The sequence below is a fragment of the Physella acuta genome, unplaced genomic scaffold (assembly GCF_028476545.2).
Source record: "Physella acuta isolate Inbredline_101_S28 unplaced genomic scaffold, ASM2847654v3 ptg001608l, whole genome shotgun sequence".
Lineage (NCBI taxonomy): Eukaryota > Metazoa > Mollusca > Gastropoda > Physidae > Physella > Physella acuta.
In genome coordinates this window covers 31,310-59,248 of record NW_026733122.1, presented here as the reverse complement: position 1 = coordinate 59,248, position 27,939 = coordinate 31,310, and the positions used below count along the sequence as shown (strand labels likewise).

Here is a 27,939-nt window from a genome sequence, read left to right as displayed (position 1 = left end):
ATTCATAATCTACCTCACCTTCAGCCAATGTTTGTTTATTGAAACCATTTTCCCTTCAGCTAATGTCAGTTTATTGAAACCATTTTCCCTTCAGCTAATGTTTGTTTATTGAAACCATTTTCCCTTCAGCTAATGTTTGTTTATTGAAACCATTTTCCCTTCAGCTAATGTTTGTTTATTGAAACCATTTTTCCTTCAGCTAATGTTTGTTTATTGAAACCATTTTACCTTCAGCCAATGTTTGTTTATTGAAACCATTTTACCTTCAGCTAATGTTTGTTTATTGAAACCATTTTCCCTCCAGCTGACAACCCAGCTGGCACGTACCGGGACCCCAGCAACAAAACAACATACCATCCCTGCACCATTGGCACCTACCAGGACCTGCCGTGGCAGGACGTTTGTATACCCTGTGAGAAAAACTTTACCACGGAGAAAAATGGTTCTCAGTTTGCCTTTGACTGCAGATGTAGGTTCACAGCATTTCTCTTTGTCTAGCTTTAAACTCCCACAGACTCTGACATGTTTTATTGGTACAGAATCAGCTATGTAGTGTAGAGAAAGCATTGTAATCGTGAGACCAAATTTGGACAGTTGTCACTGTTTAACACCTCCCTACCTTATAAAAGTTGTATTGTAATTGTGAAAAATCTTAATGGATATTTTTACAAATTTCTATAAGCATAAGGTGCCAGAATAACTTGTCCATCTGTGTGTGTGTGTGATAACTTGAGTAACATTTTCTGTGGGGAACAGAGGTTGCAGCCACACCTCTCCACTGGCAGCTCTCAGTGTATGCACCGAGGGTTAGGGGTGCACACTGGGTGCACCCACATAAGTCCGGCTGCCCTCGCCCCTTCTTCTACTGTTCTCCTCCAGGATTTCCTTGACCGGCCTTGACCGGATATTCAAGTCTAACACTTTCTTCTTCCTCTGGAGATTCAAGTCTAACACTTTCTTCTTCCTCTGGAGATTCAAGTCTAACACTTTCTTTGCGCTGATACTTCAAATATAAGTAAAAGATCTTACTTATACTTGGGTCAATTTCAATTTTTTTAGTGACTCCCAATATCCAGAAGTGGTACTTTATCTCAGGTTTCTAAAAATGCAATAATACCAAATAACTTGAGAACTGTTTCAGCTAGCTTAATAAAATTTCCTACTTAGGTATGTGATCTTATTCACTGTTGTATGTCAAATGTTAGGTGATTTTCTTTGACTAGAAATACTATTTTAAGCTATTTCCAATTTCGCATTAAGGCTCATCAATGTTTTCTTTAGAAAGAACTAATTTTCTGCTCTATTATACTCAACACTGCATTCATAAGGTGCGCAATTATTTTTTTCAGCACAATTTTATTCTGTTTAAAAATTTAAGTATGAAATTTTTAAAATAAAAAAGTTCTATAGTCCTGGAAGTGCCATATGCGAGAAAGTTTAGGGGAGATCACTCCCCTTTCCATTGTATTTAGTCTACTGCCTATGTAACCATGAAACTTTTGCTTCAGCTAATGTTTATGGCACTGTTTTTGTTTCCACAGTCTACTGTCCCGCAGGGCGTCAAAAGATTGATGGTAAAAATGACTGTGAACTTTGCCCTCAAAGTACTTACCGCGATGGCACCAAAGTCTTTGAGAAGTGTGACGGCTGTCCAGAGCAGAAAATTTCTCCAGCGCCAGGTGCTACATCAGTGGAAAACTGTACATTATGTAAGCTGACATTTTTCTTATGGTCCCCTGTGGTCAGCTGTCTAGTATAGTAGTAATGTAACTTGTATGTATTTTCATTTGGTCTACAGACCGGTGCAATGAAGGGGAGCAACCCAACAACTCAAGCAGCGGCTGCGAGCCCTGCCCTAGAGGGACCTACCAACCAGCCAGTGACCAGCCTAAATGTCTAGCCTGTCCCTCAGGCACCAGTACCCCCCACACAGGGGCAGTCACCAATATTTCTTGTCAAGGTCAGTTCAATCTCTCTGACTATACTAGTTTGACAAATATTAAAAAAAGTAAAGTTCACTTTTTGAACCCGATGGTCCATGGGGCAAGTGAAGTACAGTTCACTTGTTTTTGTGACCTTGAAATATGAAGGGATAATATGGTAGGCACTTTGCCCAGCCACCTTTACTTTCCTTAACATGAGTTAGGTACCCATCATAGCTGGGTAGACTCAATGACATTCTAATGACCTGAATCCGGATTCGAACATGAGACTTTTAGGTTAGCAGCCTAGCAATCTGCTGCTAGGCAACACCAACCTATTGACTAGTAGCCTATATACAACTATTCAAATAAAAAACTTGACTGTTTACATTTTTTCCACTTTCAGTCTACTGTCCATCAGGGTCAGAAAAAAATGGACAGGGCCAGTGTGTTGAGTGCTACATTGGCTACTATAAGGACAACACAATCGATGTCTTTAGCAACTGTACTCGCTGCTCTAATCAGTCTTATGTCACTTCTGGAAATGCTTCCATTTCCAACCAAAACTGTACCGTTTGTAAGTAGCAGATTTGTCACAAAATGTACCATATGTAAGTAGCAGATTTGTCACAAGTAGCAGATTTGTCACAAGTAGCTACTTTCTCAAATTTATCATCTTCATGGTAGCATTACAGAAAATTTTTTTATCCACATCTACTACATACTATATATTGTAGCTCTGTCCATATCTACTACATACAAAATACTGTAGTTCTGCCCATATATACTACATACAATATATTGTAGCTCTATTCACATAATTTTCCTCCTATGTGTGTCATTTCCTCATTTATTTTTTCCTGTTCTGCTCTTATGTAACTTGAACGTACCCTCAAAAGCTGGGTCTCGCTGGGTGTGTGTGTGTGTTGGTGCAACTGGTTTTATTATGCTGGGTCTCACTGGGTGTGTGTGTGTGTTGGTGCAACTGGTTTTATTATGCTGGGTCTCACTGGGTGTGTGTGTGTGTTGGTGTAACTGGTTTTATTATGCTGGGTCTCACTGGGTGTGTGTGTGTTGGTGCAACTGGTTTTATTATGCTGGGTCTCACTGGGTGTGTGTGTGTGTTGGTGCAACTGGTTTTATTATGCTGGGTCTCACTGGGTGGGTGTGTGTGTGTGTTGGTGCAACTGGTTTTATTATGCTGGGTCTCACTGGGTGTGTGTGTGTGTTGGTGCAACTGGTTTTATTATGCTGGGTCTCACTGGGTGTGTGTGTGTGTGTTGGTGCAACTGGTTTTATTATGCTGGGTCTCACTGGGTGTGTGTGTGTGTTGGTGCAACTGGTTTTATTATGCTGGGTCTCACTGGGTGTGTGTGTGTGTTGGTGCAACTGGTTTTATTATGCTGGGTCTCACTGTGTGTGTGTGTGTGTGTTGGTGCAACTGGTTTTATTATGCTGGGTCTCACTGGGTGTGTGTGTGTGTTGGTGCAACTGGTTTTATTATGCTGGGTCTCACTGGGTGTGTGTGTGTGTTGGTGCAACTGGTTTTATTATGCTGGGTCTCACTGGGTGTGTGTGTGTGTTGGTGCAACTGGTTTTATTATGCTGGGTCTCACTGGGTGTGTGTGTGTGTTGGTGCAACTGGTTTTATTATGCTGGGTCTCACTGGGTGTGTGTGTGTGTGTTGGTGCAACTGGTTTTATTATGCTGGGTCTCACTGGGTGTGTGTGTGTGTGTTGGTGTTACTGGTTTTATTATGCTGGGTCTCACTGGGTGTGTGTGTGTGTTGGTGCAACTGGTTTTATTATGCTGGGTCTCACTGGGTGTGTGTGTGTGTTGGTGCAACTGGTTTTATTATGCTGGGTCTCACTGGGTATGTGTGTGTGTGCATGTTGGTGCAACTGGTTTTATTATGCTGGGTCTCACTGGGTGTGTGTGTGTGTTGGTGTTACTGGTTTTATTATGCTGGGTCTCACTGGGTGTGTGTGTGTGTTGGTGCAACTGGTTTTATTATGCTGGGTCTCACTGGGTGTGTGTGTGTGTTGGTGCAACTGGTTTTATTATGCTGGGTCTCACTGGGTGTGTGTGTGTGTTGGTGCAACTGGTTTTATTATGCTGGGTCTCACTGGGTGTGTGTGTGTGTTGGTGCAACTGGTTTTATTATGCTGGGTCTCACTGGGTGTGTGTGTGTGTTGGTGCAACTGGTTTTATTATGCTGGGTCTCACTGGGTGTGTGTGTGTGTGCATGTTGGTGCAACTGGTTTTATTATGCTGGGTCTCACTGGGTGTGTGTGTGTGTTGGTGCAACTGGTTTTATTATGCTGGGTCTCACTGGGTGTGTGTGTGTGTTGGTGCAACTGGTTTTATTATGCTGGGTCTCACTTGGTGTGTGTGTGTGTTGGTGCAACTGGTTTTATTATGCTGGGTCTCACTGGGTGTGTGTGTGTGTGCATGTTGGTGCAACTGGTTTTATCATGGCTTGCTCTGGTAGCTCAGTGTCCACTAATGATGCTGTCAACTTTCAGTGAACTGTCTTGAAGGCTATAAATCCAACTACACCAGCCACAGTTGTGTCCCCTGTCCCAAGGGAACTTACCAAGATAAAAAGTACCAAAATAGCTGCATTGAATGCCCTTTAAATCACTCAACCAGGTTCACAAATTCAACCAAATTTTCTGATTGTGAAAGTAAGTCTGTTGTTTCAGCTTGCATTTTATTTTGTGATGTGTTTATGTTGCCAATATACCTTTGTGATGTGATGATGTTGCCAATGTACCTTTGTGATGTGATGATGTTGCCAATGTACCTTTGTGATGTGATGATGTTGCCAATGTACCTTTGTGATGTGACTATGTTGCCAATGTACCTTTGTGATGTGTTTATGTTGCCAATATACCTTCGTGATGTGATAATGTTGCCAATGTACCTTTGTGATGTGTTTATGTTGCCAATGTACCTTTGTGATGTGATGATGTTGCCAATGTGCTTTAAATGGTTTCACATCTGAGAGACTTGCATGAGCGCCTAATGACAAGGTAACTACAGTGTTGATATCTTGTATCCACTTGACCTTGAGAAATTAAATGTGACATGCCAGTGTGTACATCTTGTATCCACTTGACCTTGAGAAATTAAATGTGACATGCCAGTGTGTACATCTTGTATCCACTTGACCTTGAGAAACTAAATGTGACATGCCAATGTGTACATCTTGTATCCACTTGACCTTGAGAAATTAAATGTGACATGCCAATGTGTACATCTTGTATCCACTTGACCTTGAGAAATTAAATGTGACATGCCAGTGTGTACATCTTGTATCCACTTGACCTTGAGAAATTAAATGTGACATGCCAGTGTGTACATCTTTTATCCATTTGACCTTGAGAAACTAAATGTGACATGCCAATGTGTACATCTTGTATCCACTTGACCTTGAGAAATTAAATGTGACATGCCAATGTGTACATCTTGTATCCACTTGACCTTGAGAAATTAAATGTGACATGCCAGTGTGTACATCTTTTATCCATTTGACCTTGAGAAACTAAATGTGACATGCCAATGTGTACATCTTGTATCCACTTGACCTTGAGAAATTAAATGTGACATGCCAATGTGTACATCTTGTATCCACTTGACCTTGAGAAATTAAATGACATGCCAGTGTGTACATCTTTTATCCATTTGACCTTGAGAAACTAAATGTGACATGCCAGTGTGTACATCTTTTATCCGTTTGACCTTGAGAAACTAAATGTGACATGCCAGTGTATACATCTTTTATCCACTTGACCTTGAGAAACTAAATGTGACATGCCAGTGTGTACATCTTTTATCCATCTGCCCATATTTTGATGTTTGTGTCAGCCTACTGCCCATCTGGCCAGGAGAAAGTAAATGGAACATGTGTGCCGTGTCAACAAGGCCTCTACAAGGACAATGACCAGGATCTCTTCATGTCATGTGACCTGTGTCCCCCAGAGTTGATTACACCATCTACAGCCTCCACCTCCAAACAGAACTGTACACTTGGTTAGTCCAAATATTTGATTACCTTTTGTCCCAATATTTGATTACCTTTTGTACCAATATTTGATTACCTTTTGTCCCAATATTTGATTACCTTTTGTCCAAATATTTGATTACCTTTTGTCCCAATATTTGATTACCTTTTGTCCCAATATTTGATTACCTTTTGTCCCAATATTTGATTACCTTTTGTCCCAATATTTGATTACCTAAAACCTACAGGGCTGGTTAGTTGATTTGTGGCTTCCTTATCATCTGTCAAAGATGGATGGTGGTAGTAAATCTAGTAAGACTTTTTAAAGATGTCTATTTTGGAGGTTGACTGATTCACATTTCTAGGAGGTGTAGCAGACAAAGTTAGGGGACCAGAACCTGGATGTCTACCAAAATATGACTGTCTGTTGAACTAATAGCAAGAAACTTCAGACTTTTATCATCAGACACCTCCCTCAGGATGCCGAACTATGGAGAAAAACTGGACAAGACCCTCGTGACAAAACAAAAGTACAAATGGGGTTTGGGCTGGACACACCTTGTGTAAACCAACAAGCAACATCACTAGACATGCAGTCAATCCTTAAGGAAAGAGAAAGTCAGTAGACCAAAACAAACTTGGGGAAGGTCAGATGTGGTAGAAGCAGCCTGAATGACGTGGGCCCAACTTGGAGGAAACGCCCAGATCAGAGTACGGTGGAGAGGTGTGGTTGTGTCCCTTTGCTCCACAAGGGGTCCAGAAGAATTGTGTTGATGATGTTTACCTGACTTATGACACACAACAACACTAAGCCAGGTCCCCCAATTCTCCCTCCAACAAAGTCATATCACAAAGTTCAAGCCTTCAACAAAGTCATATCACAAAGTTCAAGCCTTCAACAAAGTCATATCACAGAGTTCAAGCCTTCAACAAAGTCATATCACAAAGTTCAAGCCTTCAACAAAGTCATATCACAAAGTTCAAGCCTTCAACAAAGTCATATCACAAAGTTCAAGCCTTCAACAAAGTCATATCACAAAGTTCAAGCCCTGTTCTATCAATGTATTCCCCAGGTAACTGTTCAGCTGGCTACTACATCAATGGAACTGGCTGCTCACCTTGTCCCAAAGGCCAATACCAGGAGCTGCGCTGGCAATATAACTGTAGCCAGTGTCCCCCCAACAGAGACACAGAATCTATAGCAGCCAGTAGCCTGAGTCATTGTTTACGTGAGTCTATCCTCGAACTCTCACTAAGTCCATCCTTGAACTCTCGCTAAGGCCATCCTTGAACTCTCACTAAGTCCATCCTTGAATTCTCACTAAGTCCATCCTTGAACTCTCACTAAGGCCATCCTTGAACTCTCACTAAGTCCATCCTTGAACTCTCACTAAGTCCATCCTTGAACTCTCACTAAGGCCATCCTTGAACTCTCACTAAGTCCATCCTTGAATTCTCACTAAGGCCATCCTTGAACTCTCACTAAGTCCATCCTTGAACTCTCACTAAGTCCATCCTTGAACTCTCACTAAGGCCATCCTTGAACTCTCACTAAGTCCATCCTTGAACTCTCACTAAGTCCATCCTTGAACTCTCACTAAGTCCATCCTTGAACTCTCACTAAGTCCATCCTTGAACTCTCACTAAGTCCATCCTTAAAGTCTCACTTTTAAGTCTTGCTTTCTTTTACTCACGTTCTAACTGAAAGAAGTCAAATTTGATTTATTGAAACAAATGTTTATACAGAGGCAGATAAAAGAAAATAGCTTTACTATAGGTAAAGAGGAAAATGCTTGAATTTTTATAATAAACTTTTTATATTGTTGCTACTATTTATCTTTAACATTGTCCATGTTTAAATTTTTGTCTGGTCAAATGTTTATATTTTTGTCTGGTCAAATGTTTACATTTTTGTCTGGTCAAATATTTATATTTTGGTCTGGTCAAATGTTTACTACATTTTTGTCTGGTCAAATGTTTACATTTTTATCTGGACAAATGTTTACATTTTTGTCTGGTCAAATGTTTACATTTTTGTCTGGTCAAATATTTACATTTTTGTCTGGTCAATTGTTTACATTTTTGTCTGGTCAAATGTTTTCATTTTTGTCTGGTCAAATGTTTACATTTTTGTCTGGTCAAATGTTTACATTTTTGTCTGGTCAAATATTTATATTTTGGTCTGGTCAAATGTTTACTACATTTATGTCTGGCCAAATGTTTACATTTTTATCTGGTCAAATGTTTACCTGAAGTAGGTCAGGTAATTTTGTTGTTGTATGCAGTGCTGGGGTTACTTGTGTCTACCTTTAAAATAACACTTAGTCTAACGTCCTTCTATCACTGGATGAGTTACATGCTGAACTCAAGACTTACTTGTATCAACAGTAAACTGTTCAGCTGGGTATGAGAACAAGAACGGCTCAGACATTTGTAGCCAGTGTGACGTTGGCCATTACAAGGATGCACCTGGGGCCACCACATGTAAACCATGTGCTCCAGACCTGGGGGCCAACAACATCACCATCTCCCCCAGCCCAGGCGCAACAGACAAGAAAAACTGTTCCAAGTGTGAGTACATACTTGCAGCATCAGTCAAACACATGTAACTGTCAGACTGTCAGTGAGACACATGTAACTGTCAGACTGTCAGTCAGACATTGACAACATGAGATGTTTGTACTTACAGTGGTGTGTGTCGCTGGCTACTACCCTAGTGAAGGAAAGACTTGTCTCCCCTGCAGTTATGGAACCTATCAGCCCACTAGGTGGCAGGACCAGTGTCTGCACTGTGATGGAGGCTACACAACATACACGCTTGGTTCCATACACAAGGAGGACTGTCAGTGTAGGTTAACACACCAGTAACAACAGCTTTCAGAGCTGGGTGACTGGTACATCAACAGCTTTCAGAGCTGGGTGGACTGGTACAACAACAGCTTTCAGAGCTGGGTGGACTGGTACATCAACAGCACGTAATTTTACTATTTTGACACCCAGGTTACGAATTATGCCGCAAAAGTTACGCTTTTGCCTTCAGTAGATATCAAAATCATTTTATTTTCTGGTGGTAACTTCCCGGTTTGGGTTTATATTTAGCTAGTTAACATTTCAGTGTGTTTTTGGTTCTATGCTTTCAAACATATTCTGTAACAATCCCCGTTCCTCCCATGTCAGGCGGCAGTCGTTGGGTCTTTTGACCCCGTCAGTGGTCTGTGTTACCTCGTGAGCTGGTGATGTGTGAGCTGGTGATGTGTGATGTGTGAGCTGGTGATGTGTGAGCTGGTGATGTGTGATGTGTGAGCTGGTGATGTATGAGCTGGTGATGTGTGAGCTGGTGATGTGTGAGCTGGTGATGTGTGAGCTGGTGATGTGTGATGTGTGAACTGGTGATGTGTGAGCTGGTGATGTGTGATGTGTGAGCTGGTGATGTATAAGCTGGTGATGTGTGAGCTGGTGATGTGTGAGCTGGTGATGTGTGAGCTGGTGATGTGTGATGTGTGAACTGGTGATGTGTGATGTGTGAACTGGTGATGTGTGAGCTGCTGATGTGTGAGCTGGTGATGTGTGAGCTGGTGATGTGTGAGCTGGTGATGTGTGAGCTGGTGATGTGTGAGCTGGTGATGTGTGATGTGTGAGCTGGTGATGTGTGATGTATGAGCTGGTGATGTATGATGTGTGAGCTGGTGATGTGTGAGCTGGTGATGTGTGAGCTGGTGATGTGTGAGCTGGTGATGTGTGAGCTGGTGATGTGTGAGCTGGTGATGTGTGAGCTGGTGATGTGTGAGCTGGTGATGTATGAGCTGGTGATGTATGAGCTGGTGATGTGTGATGTGTGAGCTGGTGATGTGTGATGTGTGAGCTGCTGATGTGTGATGTGTGAGCTGGTGATGTGTGAGCTGGTGATGTGTGATGTGTGAGCTGGTGATGTGTGAGCTGGTGATGTGTGAGCTGGTGATGTGTGATGTGTGAGCTGGTGATGTGTGAGCTGGTGATGTGTGAGCTGGTGATGTGTGATGTGTGAGCTGGTGATGTGTGAGCTGGTGATGTGTGATGGGTGAGCTGGTGATGTATCAGCTGGTGATGTGTGAGCTGGTGATGTGTGATGTGTGAGCTGGTGATGTGTGATGTATAAGCTGGTGATGTGTGAGCTGGTGATGTGTGAGCTGGTAATGTGTGATGTGTGAGCTGGTGATGTGTGATGTGTGAGCTGGTGATGTGTGATGTGTGAGCTGGTGATGTGTGAGCTGGTGATGTGTGAGCTGATGATGTGTGAGCTGGTGATGTGTGAGCTGGTGATGTGTGAGCTGGTGATGTGTGAGCTGGTGATGTGTGAGCTGGTGATGTGTGATGTGTGAGCTGGTGATGTGTGATGTGTGAGCTGGTGATGTGTGAGCTGGTGATGTGTGAGATGGTGATGTGTGAGCTGGTGATGTGTGATGTGTGAGCTGGTGATGTGTGATGTGTGAGCTGGTGATGTGTGAGCTGGTGATGTGTGATGTGTGAGCTGGTGATGTGTGAGCTGGTGATGTGTGAGATGGTGATGTGTGAGCTGGTGATGAGTGAGCTGGTGATGTGTTAGCTGGTGATGTGTGATGTATGAGCTGGTGATGTGTGAACTGGTGATGTGTGATGTGTGAGCTGGTGATTTGTGAGCTGGTAATGTGTGATGTGTGAGCTGGTGATGTGTGAGCTGGTGATGTGTGATGTGTAAGCTGGTGATGTGTTAGCTGGTGATGTGTGATGTATGAGCTGGTGATGTGTGAACTGGTGATGTGTGATGTGTGAGCTGGTGATGTGTGAGCTGGTGATATGTGATGTGTGAGCTGGTGATGTGTGAGCTGGTGATGTGTGAGCTGGTGATGTGTGAGCTGGTGATGTGTGAGCTGGTGATGTGTGAGCTGGTGATGTGTGATGTGTGAGCTGGTGATGTGTGAGCTGGTTATGTGTGAGCTGGTGATGTGTGATGTGTGAGCTGGTGATGTATGAGCTGGTGATGTGTGAGCTGGTGATGTGTGAGCTGGTGATGTGTGATGTGTGAGCTGGTGATGTGTGAGCTGATGATGTGTGAGCTGGTGATTTGTGATGTGTGAGCTGGTGATGTATGAGCTGGTGATGTGTGAGCTGGTGATGTGAGAGCTGGTGATGTGAGAGCTTGTGATGTGTGAGCTGGTGATGTGTGATGTGTGAGCTGGTGATGTGTGAGCTGGTGATGTGTGATGTGTGAGCTGGTGATGTGTGAGCTGGTGATGTGTGAGCTGGTGATGTGTGAGCTGTTGATGTGTGAGCTGGTGATGTGTGAGCTGGTGATGTGTGATGTGTGAACTGGTGATGTGTGATGTGTGAACTGGTGATGTGTGAGCTGCTGATGTGTGAGCTGGTGATGTGTGAGCTGGTGATGTGTGATCTGGTGATGTGTGAGCTGGTGATGTGTGAGCTGGTGATGTGTGAGCTGGTGATGTGTGAGCTGGTGATGTGTGAGCTGGTGATGTGTGATGTATGAGCTGGTGATGTATGATGTGTGAGCTGGTGATGTGTGAGCTGGTGATGTGTGAGCTGGTGATGTGTGAGCTGGTGATGTGTGAGCTGGTGATGTGTGAGCTGGTGATGTGTGAGCTGGTGATGTATGAGCTGGTGATGTATGAGCTGGTGATGTGTGATGTGTGAGCTGGTGATGTGTGATGTGTGAGCTGCTGATGTGTGATGTGTGAGCTGGTGATGTGTGAGCTGGTGATGTGTGATGTGTGAGCTGGTGATGTGTGAGCTGGTGATGTGTGAGCTGGTGATGTGTGATGTGTGAGCTGGTGATGTGTGAGCTGGTGATGTGTGAGCTGGTGATGTGTGAGCTGGTGATGTGTGATGTGTGAGCTGGTGATGTGTGAGCTGGTGATGTGTGAGCTGGTGATGTGTGAGCTGGTGATGTGTGATGGGTGAGCTGGTGATGTATCAGCTGGTGATGTGTGAGCTGGTGATGTGTGATGTGTGAGCTGGTGATGTGTGATGTATAAGCTGGTGATGTGTGAGCTGGTGATGTGTGAGCTGGTAATGTGTGATGTGTGAGCTGGTGATGTGTGATGTGTGAGCTGGTGATGTGTGATGTGTGAGCTGGTGATGTGTGAGCTGGTGATGTGTGAGCTGATGATGTGTGAGCTGATGATGTGTGAGCTGGTGATGTGTGAGCTGGTGATGTGTGAGCTGGTGATGTGTGAGCTGGTGATGTGTGAGCTGGTGATGTGTGAGCTGGTGATGTGTGAGCTGGTGATGTGTGAGCTGGTGATGTGTGATGTGTGAGCTGGTGATGTGTGATGTGTGAGCTGGTGATGTGTGAGCTGGTGATGTGTGAGATGGTGATGTGTGAGCTGGTGATGTGTGATGTGTGAGCTGGTGATGTGTGATGTGTGAGCTGGTGATGTGTGAGCTGGTGATGTGTGATGTGTGAGCTGGGGATGTGTGAGCTGGTGATGTGTGAGCTGTTGATGTGTGAGCTGGTGATGAGTGAGCTGGTGATGTGTTAGCTGGTGATGTGTGATGTATGAGCTGGTGATGTGTGAACTGGTGATGTGTGATGTGTGAGCTGGTGATTTGTGAGCTGGTAATGTGTGATGTGTGAGCTGGTGATGTGTGAGCTGGTGATGTGTGATGTGTAAGCTGGTGATGTGTTAGCTGGTGATGTGTGATGTATGAGCTGGTGATGTGTGAACTGGTGATGTGTGATGTGTGAGCTGGTGATGTGTGAGCTGGTGATGTGTGATGTGTGAGCTGGTGATGTGTGAGCTGGTGATGTGTGAGCTGGTGATGTGTGAGCTGGTGATGTGTGAGCTGGTGATGTGTGAGCTGGTGATGTGTGAGCTGGTGATGTGTGAGCTGGTGATGTGTGATGTGTGAGCTGGTGATGTTTTAGCTGGTGATTTGTGAGCTGGTGATGTGAGAGCTGGTGATGTGTGATGTGTGAGCTGGTGATGTGTGAGCTGGTGATGTGAGATGTGTGATGTGTGAGCTGGTAATGTGTGATGTGTGAGCTGGTGATGTGTGAGCTGGTGATGTGAGAGCTGGTGATGTGTGAGCTGGTGATGTGTGATGTGTGAGCTGGTGATGTGTGAGCTGGTGATGTATAAGCTGGTGATGTGTGAGCTGGTGATGTGAGAGCTTGTGATGTTTGAGCTGGTGATGTGTGAGCTGGTGATGTGTGAGCTGGTGATGTGTGAGCTGGTGATGTGTGAGCTGGTGATGTGTGAGCTGGTGATGTGTGAGCTGGTGATGTGTGAGCTGGTGATGTGTGAGCTGGTGATGTGTGATGTGTGAGCTGGTGATGTGTGAGCTGGTTATGTGTGAGCTGGTGATGTGTGATGTGTGAGCTGGTGATGTATGAGCTGGTGATGTGTGAGCTGGTGATGTGTGAGCTGGTGATGTGTGATGTGTGAGCTGGTGATGTGTGAGCTGATGATGTGTGAGCTGGTGATGAGTGAGCTGGTGATTTGTGATGTGTGAGCTGGTGATGTGTGAGCTGGTGATGTGAGAGCTGGTGATGTGAGAGCTTGTGATGTGTGAGCTGGTGATGTGTGATGTGTGAGCTGGTGATGTGTGATGTGTGAGCTGGTGATGTGTGAGCTGTTGATGTGTGAGCTGGTGATGTGTGAGCTGGTGATGTGTGATGTGTGAGCTGGTGATGTGTGAGCTGGTGATGTGTGAACTGGTGATGTGTAAGCTGGTGATGTGTGAGCTGGTGATGTGTGAGCTGGTGATGTGTGAGCTGGTGATGTGTGATGTGTGAGCTGGTTATGTGTGATGTGTGAGCTGGTGATGTGTGAGCTGGTGATGTGTGATGTGTGAGCTGGTGATGTGTGAGCTGGTGATGTGTGAGCTGGTGATGTGTGAGCTGGTGATGTGTGAGCTGGTGATGTGTGAGCTGGTGATGTGTGAGCTGGTGATGTGTGAGATGGTGATGTGTGAGCTGGTGATGTGTGAGCTGGTGATGTGTGATGTGTGAGCTGGTGATGTGTGATGTGTGAGCTGGTGATGTGTGAGCTGGTGATGTGTGAGCTGGTGATGTGTGAGCTGGTGATGTGTGAGCTGGTGATGTGTGAGCTGGTGATGTGTGAGCTGGTGATGTGTGAGCTGGTGATGTGTGAGCTGGTGATGTGTGATGTGTGAGCTGGTGATGTATGAGCTGGTGATGTGTGAGCTGGTGATGTGTGAGCTGGTGATGTGTGAGCTGGTGATGTGTGATGTGTGAGCTGGTGATGTGTGAGCTGGTGATGTGTGAGCTGGTGATGTGTGAGCTGGTGATGTGTGAGCTGGTGATGTGTGAGCTGGTGATGTGTGAGCTGGTGATGTGTGAGCTGGTGATGTGTGAGATGGTGATGTGTGAGATGGTGATGTGTGAGCTGGTGATGTGTGATGTGTGAGCTGGTGATGTGTGATGTGTGAGCTGGTGATGTGTGAGCTGGTGATGTGTGATGTGTGAGCTGGGGATGTGTGATGTGTGATGTGTGAGCTGGTGATGTGTGAGCTGTTGATGTGTGAGCTGGTGATGTGTAAGCTGGTGATGTGTGAGCTGGTGATGTGTAAGCTGGTGATGTGTGAGCTGGTGATGTGTGATGTGTGAGCTGGTGATGTGTGAGCTGGTTATGTGTGATGTGTGAGCTGGTGATGTGTCAGCTGGTGATGTGTGATGTGTGAGCTGGTGATGTGTGAGCTGGTGATGTGTGAGCTGGTGATGAGTGAGATGGTGATGTGTGAGCTGGTGATGTGTGAGCTGGTGATGTGTGAGCTGGTGATGTGTGATGTGTGAGCTGGTGATGTGTGAGCTGGTGATGTGTGAGCTGGTGATGTGTAAGCTGGTGATGTGTGAGCTGGTGATGTGTAAGCTGGTGATGTGTGATGTGTGAGCTGGTGATGTGTGATGTGTGAGCTGGTGATGTGTGAGCTGGTGATGTGTGAGCTGGTGATGTGTGAGCTGGTGATGTGTGAGCTGGTGATGTGTGATGTGTGAGCTGGTGATGTGTGAGCTGGTGATGTGTGATGTGTGAGCTGGTGATGTGTGAGCTGGTGATGTGTGAGCTGGTGATGTGTGAGCTGGTGATGTGTGATGTGTGAGCTGGGGATGTGTGATGTGTGAGCTGGTGATGTGTGATGTGTGAGCTGGTGATGTGTGAGCTGGTGATGTGTGAGCTGGTGACGTGTGAGCTGGTGATGTGTGATGTGTGAGCTGGTGATGTGTGAGCTGGTGATGTGTGAGCTGGTGATGTGTAAGCTGGTGATGTGTGAGCTGGTGATGTGTGATGTGTGAGCTGGGGATGTGTGATGTGTGAGCTGGGGATGTGTGATGTGTGAGCTGGTGATGTGTGAGCTGGTGATGTGTGAGCTGGTGATGTGTGAGCTGGTGATGTGTGAGCTGGTGATGTGTGAGCTGGTGATGTGTGATGTGTGAGCTGGTGATGTATGAGCTGGTGATGTGTGAGCTGGTGATGTGTGAGCTGGTGATGTGTGAGCTGGTGATGTGTGATGTGTGAGCTGGTGATGTGTGATATGTGAGCTGGTGATGTGTGAGCTGGTGATGTGTGAGCTGGTGATGTGTGAGCTGGTGATGTGTGAGCTGGTGATGTGTGAGCTGGTGATGTGTGATGTGTGAGCTGGTGATGTGTGAGCTGGTGATGTGTGAGCTGGTGATGTGTGAGCTGGTGATGTGTGAGCTGGTGATGTGTGAGCTGGTGATGTGTGATGTGTGAGCTGGTGATGTGAGAGCTGGTGATGTGTGATGTGTGAGCTGGTGATGTGTGAGTTGGTGATGTGTGAGTTGGTGATGTGTGAGCTGGTGATGTGTGAGCTGGTGATGTGTAAGCTGGTGATGTGTGAGCTGGTGATGTGTAAGCTGGTGATGTGTGAGCTGGTGATGTGTGATGTGTGAGCTGGTGATGTGTGAGCTGGTTATGTGTGATGTGTGAGCTGGTGATGTGTGAGCTGGTGATGTGTGAGCTGGTGATGTGTGAGCTGGTGATGTGTGAGCTGGTGATGTGTGATGTGTGAGCTGGTGATGTGTGAGCTGGTGATGTGTGAGCTGGTGATGTGTGAGCTGGTGATGTGTGAGCTGGTGATGTGTAAGCTGGTGATGTGTGAGCTGGTGATGTGTAAGCTGGTGATGTGTGATGTGTGAGCTGGTGATGTGTGATGTGTGAGCTGGTGATGTGTGATGTGTGAGCTGGTGATGTGTGAGCTGGTGATGTGTGAGCTGGTGATGTGTGATGTGTGAACTGGTGATGTGTGAGCTGGTGATGTGTGAGCTGGTGATGTGTGAGCTGGTGATGTGTGAGCTGGTGATGTGTGAGCTGGTGATGTGTGATGTGTGAGCTGGGGATGTGTGATGTGTGAGCTGGTGATGTGTGAGCTGGTGATGTGTGAGCTGGTGATGTGTGAGCTGGTGACGTGTGAGCTGGTGATGTGTGAGCTGGTGATGTGTGAGCTGGTGATGTGTGAGCTGGTGATGTGTGAGCTGGTGATGTGTAAGCTGGTGATGTGTGAGCTGGTGATGTGTGATGTGTGAGCTGGGGATGTGTGATGTGTGAGCTGGTGATGTGTGATGTGTGAGCTGGTGATGTGTGAGCTGGTGATGTGTGAGCTGGTGATGTGTGAGCTGGTGATGTGTGAGCTGGTGATGTGTGAGCTGGTGATGTGTGATGTGTGAGCTGGTGATGTATGAGCTGGTGATGTGTGAGCTGGTGATGTGTGAGCTGGTGATGTGTGAGCTGGTGATGTGTGATGTGTGAGCTGGTGATGTGTGAGCTGGTGATGTGTGAGCTGGTGATGTGTGATGTGTGAGCTGGTGATGTGTGATGTGTGAGCTGGTGATGTATGAGCTGGTGATGTGTGAGCTGGTGATGTGTGAGCTGGTGATGTGTGAGCTGGTGATGTGTGAGCTGGTGATGTATGAGCTGGTGATGTGTGAGCTGGTGATGTGTGATCTGGTGATGTGTGAGCTGGTGATGTGTGAGCTGGTGATGTGTGAGCTGGTGATGTGTGATGTGTGAGCTGGTGATGTGTGAGCTGGTGATGTGTGAGCTGGTGATGTGTGAGCTGGTGATGTGTGATGTCTGAGCTGGTGATGTGTGAGCTGGTGATGTATGAGCTGGTGATGTGTGAGCTGGTGATGTGTGATGTGTGAGCTGGTGATGTTTGAGCTGGTGATGTTTGAGCTGGTGATGTGTGAGCTGGTGATGTGTGAGCTGGTGATGTGTGAGCTGGTGATGTGTGATGTGTGAGCTGGTGATGTGTGAGCTGGTGATGTGTGATGTGTAAGCTGGTGATGTGTGAGCTGGTGATGTGTGATGTGTGAGCTGGTGATGTGTGAGCTGGTGATGTGTGATGTGTGAGCTGGTGATGTGTGATGTGTGAGCTGGTGATGTGTGAGCTGGTGATGTGTGAGCTGGTGATGTGTGATGTGTGAGCTGGTGATGTGTGAGCTGGTGATGTGTGATGTGTGAGCTGGTGATGTGTGAGCTGGTGATGTGTGAGCTGGTGATGTGTGATGTGTGAGCTGGTGATGTCCTCATAGAAAAAAGAAATAGTCGGTGGCCTAAATCAGGGGTCTCCAAACTACGGCCCGCGGGCCGGATACGGCCCGCGAGGTCCTCTTATCCGGCCCGCGGAGATCTTTTTGTCCACGGAAAAAACGTTTGTTGGTGATGGCTGAGGAACTTTGCCCAGAAAAATCAAAGACATGTCTGGAAGAAACTTGCCCCCGAACTGAAATTTGATATTTAATGCGGCCCTCGGACGGAAAAGTTTGGAGACCCCTGGCCTAAATCATTGAAAGTCTGGTCGCGCATGGAAAATATCTTGATTAAAATTAAACCTACATTTAGATCTACTCTTTATTTTCTCAAGAAAATAAATCTGCGGTTTAAATAATAAAGTAGTTGCCTAAGCTTTATAAGCTTAGGTTTCTATTTATTTATAAAATTATCTGGGTGTGGGTAAAACGCGAAAGGCGAAACGTATCTATGAGATTATGGGTAAATAGTGAGACATAATTTATCATGACATTTTGTTTTGTTGTTTTAGATGTACGAGAAGACACGTTTTTACTTAATAACAAGATATAGGCCCACCTAGACCAATCATGGGTCGTATTTCAAAAAATATTTTCTTCTAAATATTACCTAGATAAAATCTATATTTAAAAAAAAAAAATCAAGAAATATGCCAATTCTAAACATTGTCACTCATGTGATTGACCTCTCATGTTTTCTTGCGAGTGTGAAAAAAATCCTGACAAAGTCGAGGGGTCACTGAGTTCACATTGGTTCACATGATTTTTAATCAATGTTTAATTACTTCAACTTTTTAAAATAGAAAAAAATCTCCTAGACAAAAGAATTTTGCACCAAGTAAACAGCAAACAATGTGTGTATAATTGTGCGTAAAATTAGTACTTTATAAATTCATATGCGTTTTTCGAGTAAACGGAAATAGCTTAGAGTACTACTTTCAGTGAACGGAAATTACTCAAATTTTGATAGACGGCAGATAATTAGATGTCTTACTTATATATGAAATTTAGTGACAATTGAAGTGTTTTATTCCCCCACAGTAAACTGTAGTGTAGGTCAAGGACTATACAATGGGACCTGCAGAAACTGCAGCATTGGCTTCTACAATGATAAACAAGATCCTAGTGTGAGGGATTGCAAGCAGTGCCCACCTTCATTTATAACAGAGACAGAAGGAGCAACATCCGTCTCCATGTGTACCATAGGTATCTGCTCTTTTAATTATGTGTACCATAGGTATCTGCTCTTTTATTTATGTGTACCATAGGTATCTGCTTTTATTTATGTGTACCATAGGTATCTGCTCTTTTAATTATGACCACAACCTGAAATGACCATGTGTCTGTGTGATCAGTGAACTGTGACCAAACCTGAAATGACCATGTGTCTGTGTGATCAGTGAACTGTGACCAAACCTGAAATGACCATGTGTCTGTGTGATGAACTGTGACCAAACCTGAAATGACCATGTGATCAGTGAACTGTGACCAAACCTGAAATGACCATGTGTCTGTGTGATCAGTGAACTGTGACCAAACCTGAAATGACCATGTGTCTGTGTGATGAACTGTGACCAAACCTGAAATGACCATGTGATCAGTGAACTGTGACCAAACCTGAAATGACCATGTGTCTGTGTGATGAACTGTGACCAAACCTGAAATGACCAAGTGATCAGTGAACTGTGACCAAACCTGAAATGACCATGTGACTTTTGTTCCACCAGTGAACTGTGACAAACTGGGCCAGTACAGAGATGTTGCGACCAACACTTGTGTAGACTGTCCTGTGGGGACTTTTCAGGACTTGATTAGACAAACGTCCTGTAAGACATGTCCTGGCGGGACCACTACCCAGTTTACTGGCAGTGTTAGCCAAACTGATTGCAAAAGTAGGTTTACACTCTTGCCTAAATAAGTTTGTTTATGCATTCATTTTGTTTATGTTTACATTTATTGTAAAAACTGTCATGTTTATGTATTTTGTGACTTTTTTTTGTTTATTCAAAGTTTTATTTTTTTCCTGCCTTCCAAATGGTTCCCACATAATGACTTGATATTGTGTTGTTGACTGTATTTGAAAATGAAATTGCTTGACCTCCATAAAGAGGACTGCCCCGCCGGTCAGCAGCTCAATGAGGCCCTCAACATTTGTCAGCCGTGTGAGAGAGGTTTCTACCGTCCAAAGTCTAGCTGGACTTGTCTACCCTGTGGCACTGACCTGACCACACCCAACCCTGGCGCCACATCACAGGCTGATTGCCACGTCCGTACGTCACCCATTTTTCTAGAACTTCTCTCTGCCAGGGTTTGACAGAAATGCTACTGTGTTTAGCCAGGGTTTGACAGAAATTCTACTGTGTTAAGCTAGGGTTTGACAGAAATTGTTCTGTGTTTAGCCATGGTTTGACAGAAATTCTACTGTGTTTAGCCAGGGTTTGACAGAAATGATACTGTTTAGCCAGGGTTTGACAGAAATGCTACAGTGTTTAGCCAGGGTTTGACAGAAATGCTACTGTGTTTAGCCAGGGTTTGACAGAAATGATACTGTTTAGCCATGGTTTGACAGAAATTCTACTGTGTTTAGCCAGGGTTTGACAGAAATTCTACAGTGTTTAGCCAGGGTTTGACAGAAATGCTACAGTGTTTAGCCAGGGTTTGACAGAAATTGTTCTAGTCCCGTGACAATAAAATCCCTGTCTCTGGTTCTAGCCACCTGTGTGGCAGGCAAGTTCTACAGTGATGCCAGCAAGTCTTGTCTAGAGTGTCCACTCCACTCCTACCAGGACCTGGCTGGTCAGCGGGACTGCAAGCCGTGTCCAGACAACACAGTGACCGCAAGCACAGGAACCACCAGCCTTACTGGCTGCCAAGGTCAGATGCCTAGTTAACATCACATTCAACTCTACAAATATGACCGTCAAAGTACCCCCACATTTTTCTCAGTTACTGAAAGCAAATTGTTCAAAAACCTTTACACTTGTTTTCAGCTCCTTGTGACATTGGCAGTGGCACGAAATGTTCTGTCAGCTCTGAGGCTTGTGTCAATGACCTTTCTGTCAGTGATGGTTACAGATGTGATTGTAAACCAGAGTACACCAACATCAGCAACAAATGTATCCGTAAGTTATGGCAACAAATGTATCCGTAATTTATGGCAACAAATGTATCCGTAAGTTATGGCAACAAATGTATCCGTAAGTTATGGCAACAAATGTATCCGTAAGTTATGGCAACAAATGTATCCGTAAGTTATGGCAACAAATGTATCCGTAAGTTATGGCAACAAATGTATCCGTAAGTTATGGCAACAAAAGTATCCGTAAGTTATGGCAACAAATGTATCCGTAAGCTATGGCAACAAATGTATCCTTAAGCTATGGCAACAAATGTATCCGTAAGCTATGGCAACAAATGTATCCGTAAGCTATGGCAACAAATGTATCCATAAGCTATGGCAACAAATGTATCCGTAAGTTATGGCAACAAATGTATCCGTAAGCTATGGCAACAAATGTATCCGTAAGTTATGGCAACAAATGTATCCGTAAGCTATGGCAACAAATGTATCCGTAAGCTATGGCAACAAATGTATCCGTAAGCTATGGCAACAAATGTATCCGTAAGCTATGGCAACAAATGTATCCATAAGTTATGGCAACAAATGTATCCGTAAGTTATGGCAACAAATGTATCCGTAAGTTATGGCAACAAATGTATCCGTAAGCTATGTCAACAAATGTATCCGTAAGTTATGGCAACAAATGTATCCGTAAGTTATGGCAACAAATGTATCCGTAAGCTATGTCAACAAATGTATCCGTAAGTTATGGCAACAAATGTATCCGTAAGTTATGGCAACAAATGTATCCGTAAGCTATGGCAACAAATGTATCCGTAAGTTATGGCAACAAATGTATCCTTATGTCCCTGTACCTGAGTGATGTACCTGTACCTGAGTGATGTCCCTGTATTGCAGACAAGTGTGACACTGACTTCTGTGGACCTAAAGGTGTGTGCAGGAGGTCACCATTTAAATGTGAGTGTGTTGAAGGCTACTCCGGACCACAATGCAACATCAGACCAGGTTAGTCAAGCCCTCACAATATGTCATGTTCTAGCCCTCACAAGATGTCATGTTCTAGCCCTCACAATATGTCATGTTCTAGCCCTCACAAGATGTCATGTTCTAGCCCTCACAAGATGTCATGTTCTAGCCCTCACAAGATGTCATGTTCTAGCCCTCACAAGATGTCATGTTCTAGCCCTCACAAGATGTTATGTTCTAGCCCTCACAAGATGTTATGTTCTAGCCCTCACAAGATGTCATGTTCTAGCCCTCACAAAATGTCATGTTCTAGCCCTCACAAGATGTCATGTTCTAGCCCTTATAAGATGTCATGTTCTAGCCCTCACAAGATGTCATGTTCTAGCCCTCACAAGATGTCATGTTCTAGCCCTCACAAGATGTCATGTTCTAGCCCTCACAAGATGTCATGTTCTAGCCCTCACAAGATGTCATGTTCTAGCCCTCACAAGATGTCATGTTCTAGCCCTCACAAGATGTCATGTACTAGCCCTTATAAGATTTCATGTTCTAGCCCTCACAAGATGTCATGTTTTGGCCCTCACAAAATGTCATGTTCTAGCCCTCACAAAATGTCATGTTCTAGCCCTTATAAGATGTCATGTTCTAGCCCTTATAAGATGTCATGTTCTAGCCCTCACAAGATGTCATGTTCTAGCCCTCACAAGATGTCATGTTCTAGCCCTCACAAGATGTTATGTTCTAGCCCTCACAAGATGTCATGTTTTAGACCTCACAAGATGTCATGTTCTAGCCCTCACAAGATGTCATGTTCTAGCCCTCACAAGATGTCATGTTCTAGCCCTCACAAGATGTCATGTTTTAGACCTCACAAGATGTCATGTTCTAGCCCTCACAAGATGTCATGTTCTAGCCCTCACAAGATGTCATGTTTTAGACCTCACAAGATGTCATGTTCTAGCCCTCACAAGATGTCATGTTCTAGCCCTCACAAGATGTCATGTTCTAGCCCTCACAAGATGTCATGTTCTAGCCCTCACAAGATGTCATGTTCTAGCCCTCACAAGATGTCATGTTCTAGCCCTCACAAGATGTCATGTTCTAGCCCTCACAAGATGTCATGTACTAGCCCTTATAAGATTTCATGTTCTAGCCCTCACAAGATGTCATGTTTTGGCCCTCACAAAATGTCATGTTCTAGCCCTCACAAGATGTCATGTTCTAGCCCTCACAAGATGTCATGTTCTAGCCCTCATAAAATGTCATGTTCTAGCCCTCACAAGATGTCATGTTCTAGCCCTCACAAGATGTCATGTTCTAGCCCTTATAAGATGTCATGTTCTAACTCTCATACGATGTCATGTTCTAACTCTCATACGATGTCATGTTCTAGCCCTTATAAGATGTCATGTTCTAGCCCTTATAAGATGTCATGTTCTAGCCCTTATAAGATGTCATGTTCTAGCCCTTATAAGATGTCATGTTCTAGCCCTTATAAGATGTCATGTTCTAGCCCTCACAAGATGTCATGTTCTAGCCCTTATAAGATGTCATGTTCTAGCCCTCATATAATGTCATGATCTGGCTCTTACAAGATGTCATGTTCTAGCCCTCACAAGATGTCATGTTCTAGCCCTCACAAAATGTCATGTTCTAGCCCTCACAATATGTCATGTTCTAGCCCTCACAAGATGTCATGTTCTAGCCCTTATAAGATGTCATGTTCTAGCCCTCACAAGATGTCATGTTCTAGCCCTTATAAGATGTCATGTTCTAGCCCTTACAAGATGTCATGTTCTAGCTCTCATACGATGTCATGTTCTAGCCCTCACAAGATGTCATGTTCTAGCCCTTATAAGATGTCATGTTCTAACTCTCATATGATGTCATGTTCTAGCCCTCACAAGATGTCATGTTTTGGCCCTCACAAAATGTCATGTTCTAGCCCTCACAAGATGTCATGTTCTAGCCCTCACAAGATGTCATGTTCTAGCCCTCATAAAATGTCATGTTCTAGCCCTCACAAGATGTCATGTTCTAGCCCTCACAAGATGTCATGTTCTAGCCCTTATAAGATGTCATGTTCTAACTCTCATACGATGTCATGTTCTAACTCTCATACGATGTCATGTTCTAGCCCTTATAAGATGTCATGTTCTAGCCCTTATAAGATGTCATGTTCTAGCCCTTATAAGATGTCATGTTCTAGCCCTTATAAGATGTCATGTTCTAGCCCTTATAAGATGTCATGTTCTAGCCCTTATAAGATGTCATGTTCTAGCCCTCACAAGATGTCATGTTCTAGCCCTTATAAGATGTCATGTTCTAGCCCTCATAAAATGTCATGTTCTGGCCCTTACAAGATGTCATGTTCTAGCCCTCACAAGATGTCATGTTCTAGCCCTCACAAAATGTCATGTTCTAGCCCTCACAATATGTCATGTTCTAGCCCTCACAAGATGTCATGTTCTAGCCCTTATAAGATGTCATGTTCTAGCCCTCACAAAATGTCATGTTCTAGCCCTCACAATATGTCATGTTCTAGCCCTCACAAGATGTCATGTTCTAGCCCTTATAAGATGTCATGTTCTAGCCCTTACAAGATGTCATGTTCTAGCTCTCATACGATGTCATGTTCTAGCCCTCACAAGATGTCATGTTCTAGCCCTTATAAGATGTCATGTTCTAGCCCTCACAAGATGTCATGTTCTAGCCCTTATAAGATGTCATGTTCTAGCCCTCATAAAATGTCATGTTCTGGCCCTTACAAGATGTCATGTTCTAGCCCTCACAAGATGTCATGTTCTAGCCCTCACAAAATGTCATGTTCTAGCCCTCACAATATGTCATGTTCTAGCCCTCACAAGATGTCATGTTCTAGCCCTCACAAGATGTCATGTTCTAGCCCTTATAAGATGTCATGTTCTAGCCCTCACAAAATGTCATGTTCTAGCCCTCACAATATGTCATGTTCTAGCCCTCACAAGATGTCATGTTCTAGCCCTTATAAGATGTCATGTTCTAGCCCTTACAAGATGTCATGTTCTAGCTCTCATACGATGTCATGTTCTAGCCCTCACAAGATGTCATGTTCTAGCCCTTATAAGATGTCATGTTCTAACTCTCATACGATGTCATGTTCTAGCCCTCACAAGATGTCATGTTCTAGCTCTCATACGATGTCATGTTCTAACTCTCATACGATGTCATGTTCTGGCCCTTACAAGATGTCATGTTCTAGCCCTCACAATATGTCATGTTCTAGCCCTCACAAGATGTCATGTTCTAGCCCTTATAAGATGTCATGTTCTAGCCCTTACAAGATGTCATGTTCTAGCCCTCACAAAATGTCATGTTCTAGCCCTCACAATATGTCATGTTCTAGCCCTCACAAGATGTCATGTTCTAGCCCTTATAAGATGTCATGTTCTAGCCCTTACAAGATGTCATGTTCTAGCTCTCATACGATGTCATGTTCTAGCCCTCACAAGATGTCATGTTCTAGCCCTTATAAGATGTCATGTTCTAACTCTCATACGATGTCATGTTCTAGCCCTCACAAGATGTCATGTTCTAGCTCTCATACGATGTCATGTTCTAACTCTCATACGATGTCATGTTCTAGCCCTCACAATATGTCATGTTCTAGCCCTTATAAGATGTATTTTGATGTTCTTGTAGATGCAGCTGCCCTCTCAGACAAAGAAAATCAGACCATTTTGATAGCTGTCATCACAACATTGGGTGGGATCCTTTTCATCATTTTAATTATTGTCTGCATTTGTGTCATGTCAAGGTAAGGCTTCAATGGTTGCTGTATCACATCGACTAGTTTTTTTATCTGCCTTAACTAAGGCTTCGATGGTTGCTGTATCACATCGACTAGTTTTTTTATCTGCCTTAACTAAGGCTTCAATGGTTGCTGTATCACATCGACTAGTTTTTTATCTGCCTTAACTAAGGCTTCGATGGTTGCTGTATCACATCGACTAGTTTTTTATCTGCCTTAACTAAGGCTTCAATGGTTGCTATTACTATTCAAGTTATTCAATAATATTCCTTTTTTCTGGCACTTTTACCAATTGTGGCAGTTTAAATTGTACAGTTTGCCTGTTTATGTGATACAACTGTGTATATTAGAGTTAACATACTTGAATCTAGAACATCGCCTGTTTATGTGATACAACTGTGTATATTAGAGTTAACATACTTGAATCTAGAACATTGCCTGTTTATGTGATACAACTATGTATATTAGAGTTAACATACTTGAATCTAGAACATTGCCTGTTTATGTGATACAACTGTGTATATTAGAGTTAACATACTTGAATCTAGAACATTGCCTGTTTATGTGATACAACTGTGTATATTAGAGTTAACATACTTGGATCTAGAACATTGCCTGTTTATGTGATACAACTGTGTATATTAGAGTTAACATACTAGAACATTGGGCTTGGTAGTCAGAATTTCATGATTAAACTTTCAGACGCAGACGGCCTAGTCAAAAGACCCCTTACACTTCTGATCTAGATGAAAGAGCCAGCATTGCTACTCGTTCAATGAAGGGTTTTGAAGACTATCCAACATTTGCTGTCAATCCTGCTTTTTCTAGCAAGGCCCCATCAATGCTAAACAGCCCTATGATGGCCCTACCTTCACAGTCTGGGAAAACATACTACAACCCCACTTTTAATGGAGGCAAGTCATGCATAGTTGTAGAGCTCATTTTGATTTTGTAATGGAGGCAAGTCATGCATAGTTGTAGAGATCATTTTGTTTTTGTAATGGAGGCAAGTCATGCATAGTTGTAGAGATCATTTTGTTTTTGTAATAGAGGCAAGTCATGCATAGTTGTAGAGCTCATTTTGTTTTAGTGATGGAGGCAAGTCATGCATAGTTGTAGAGCTCATTTTGTTTTAGTAATAGAGGCAAGTCATGCATAGTTGTAGAGCTCATTTTGTTTTAGTGATGGAGGCAAGTCATGCATAGTTGTAGAGATCATTTTGTTTTTGTAATGGAGGCAAGTCATGCATAGTTGTAGAGATCATTTTGTTTTTGTAATGGAGGCAAGTCATGCATAGTTGTAGAGATCATTTTGTTTTAGTGATGGAGGCAAGTCATGCATAGTTGTAGAGCTCATTTTGTTTTAGTGATGGAGGCAAGTCATGCATAGTTGTAGAGATCATTTTGTTTTAGTGATGGAGGCAAGTCATGCATAGTTGTAGAGCTCATTTTGTTTTAGTGATGGAGGCAAGTCATGCATAGTTGTAGAGATCATTTTGTTTTAGTGATGGAGGCAAGTCATGCATAGTTGTAGAGATCATTTTGTTTTAGTAATGGAGGCAAGTCATGCATAGTTGTAGAGATCATTTTGTTTTTGTAAATATTGGCCTAGCATTTCAAACAGCCAGGGGTCAGATTCCTATTAGTGCTTGTAAACGTTTTTTTTAAGTTAAATTGTGAAAGATATTTATAAATTTCTCTTTGTTCTACTTCCACAGATGAAGACAATGATCCAGCTGTCTACAGAGCTTAGTTCTACCAGATCTTTCAACCAATCAAACCATCCCATGATGTTTTATTGTTAGCCAATCATGTTATCAGATTTTGTATCTTACTATCCATCCTAATCATCTCAATCACCTGAGTAGATTTGAAGCCAAGTATTCAAGCTTAAACTTGGGCCAGCTAACTTTGTATTCTCAGCATATTGTCACAATTCAATGTATTTATATAATTGATCACTTACTTACCATGTGTAGGCAGTTTGGGGGTGGGGAAGACTTGGAACATCCAAACTATACATCCAGTGACATCAAAGAATTCCACATTCACTGCTTGCCTCAATAACATCAAACCTTCAGAGCATATTCAGACAGTAATGGTCTTTCTGAGTTATAAGCATGTCTAAAATCTGCTGGGTCAAGTGAAAACTCTACACACACAGTGTTTAGATCCAAAAATCTGGTCCAGATTTGCTCTGAAAGACTTGTATGATTCAAGAGGCTTGTGACCTCACTGTCAAACTGTCTCCTGCAATTACCTCCCTTGGCTTCCTTTTTGTTTGAAAGTAAAATGTAAACAGTCATTAATTAAGTTAATTAGAAGGTCTAATTGTCTTATACTGTTGATTCAGGTCACTTGAAAGTTGTCTAATTATTTTTATGTATATTAAGTTAATTAGTTTATGTATATATAGAGAATTATATTATATACTGTTTAAATTTTACAAATGAAATATTTTAATAAAATACAATTTAAATTAAAAAGTGTTGAAATGTGTGCTTTATATCTTAATAATAATCATTAAAAAAGTTTTAAAAAACCCACGTTTTCTGATTGAACTAAAAAGTAGAAAATAAATGCTATAGGCCCTACATCACAATAATGCAAGCGATCACTCTACTATAAG

General features: G+C 43.4%; 1 protein-coding gene across 1 annotated transcript; it reads left to right on the top strand.

Moving 5' to 3' along the window:
- Positions 1-439: 439 nt before the first annotated feature.
- On the top strand, positions 440-27,783 carry LOC131929304 (proprotein convertase subtilisin/kexin type 5). Its single transcript, XM_059285403.1, has 18 exons — positions 440-533; positions 1,542-1,709; positions 1,799-1,960; positions 2,329-2,499; positions 4,448-4,609; positions 5,793-5,957; positions 7,002-7,157; positions 8,317-8,499; positions 8,618-8,776; positions 18,515-18,679; positions 19,201-19,365; positions 19,582-19,743; positions 20,186-20,347; positions 20,464-20,595; positions 21,453-21,560; positions 25,203-25,317; positions 26,014-26,225; positions 27,029-27,783. The coding sequence occupies exons 1-18, from the start codon at positions 440-442 to the stop codon at positions 27,061-27,063; spliced, it is 2,676 nt and encodes an 891-aa protein (XP_059141386.1). The 3' UTR covers positions 27,064-27,783.
- The last annotated feature ends 156 nt before the right edge of the window (positions 27,784-27,939 follow it).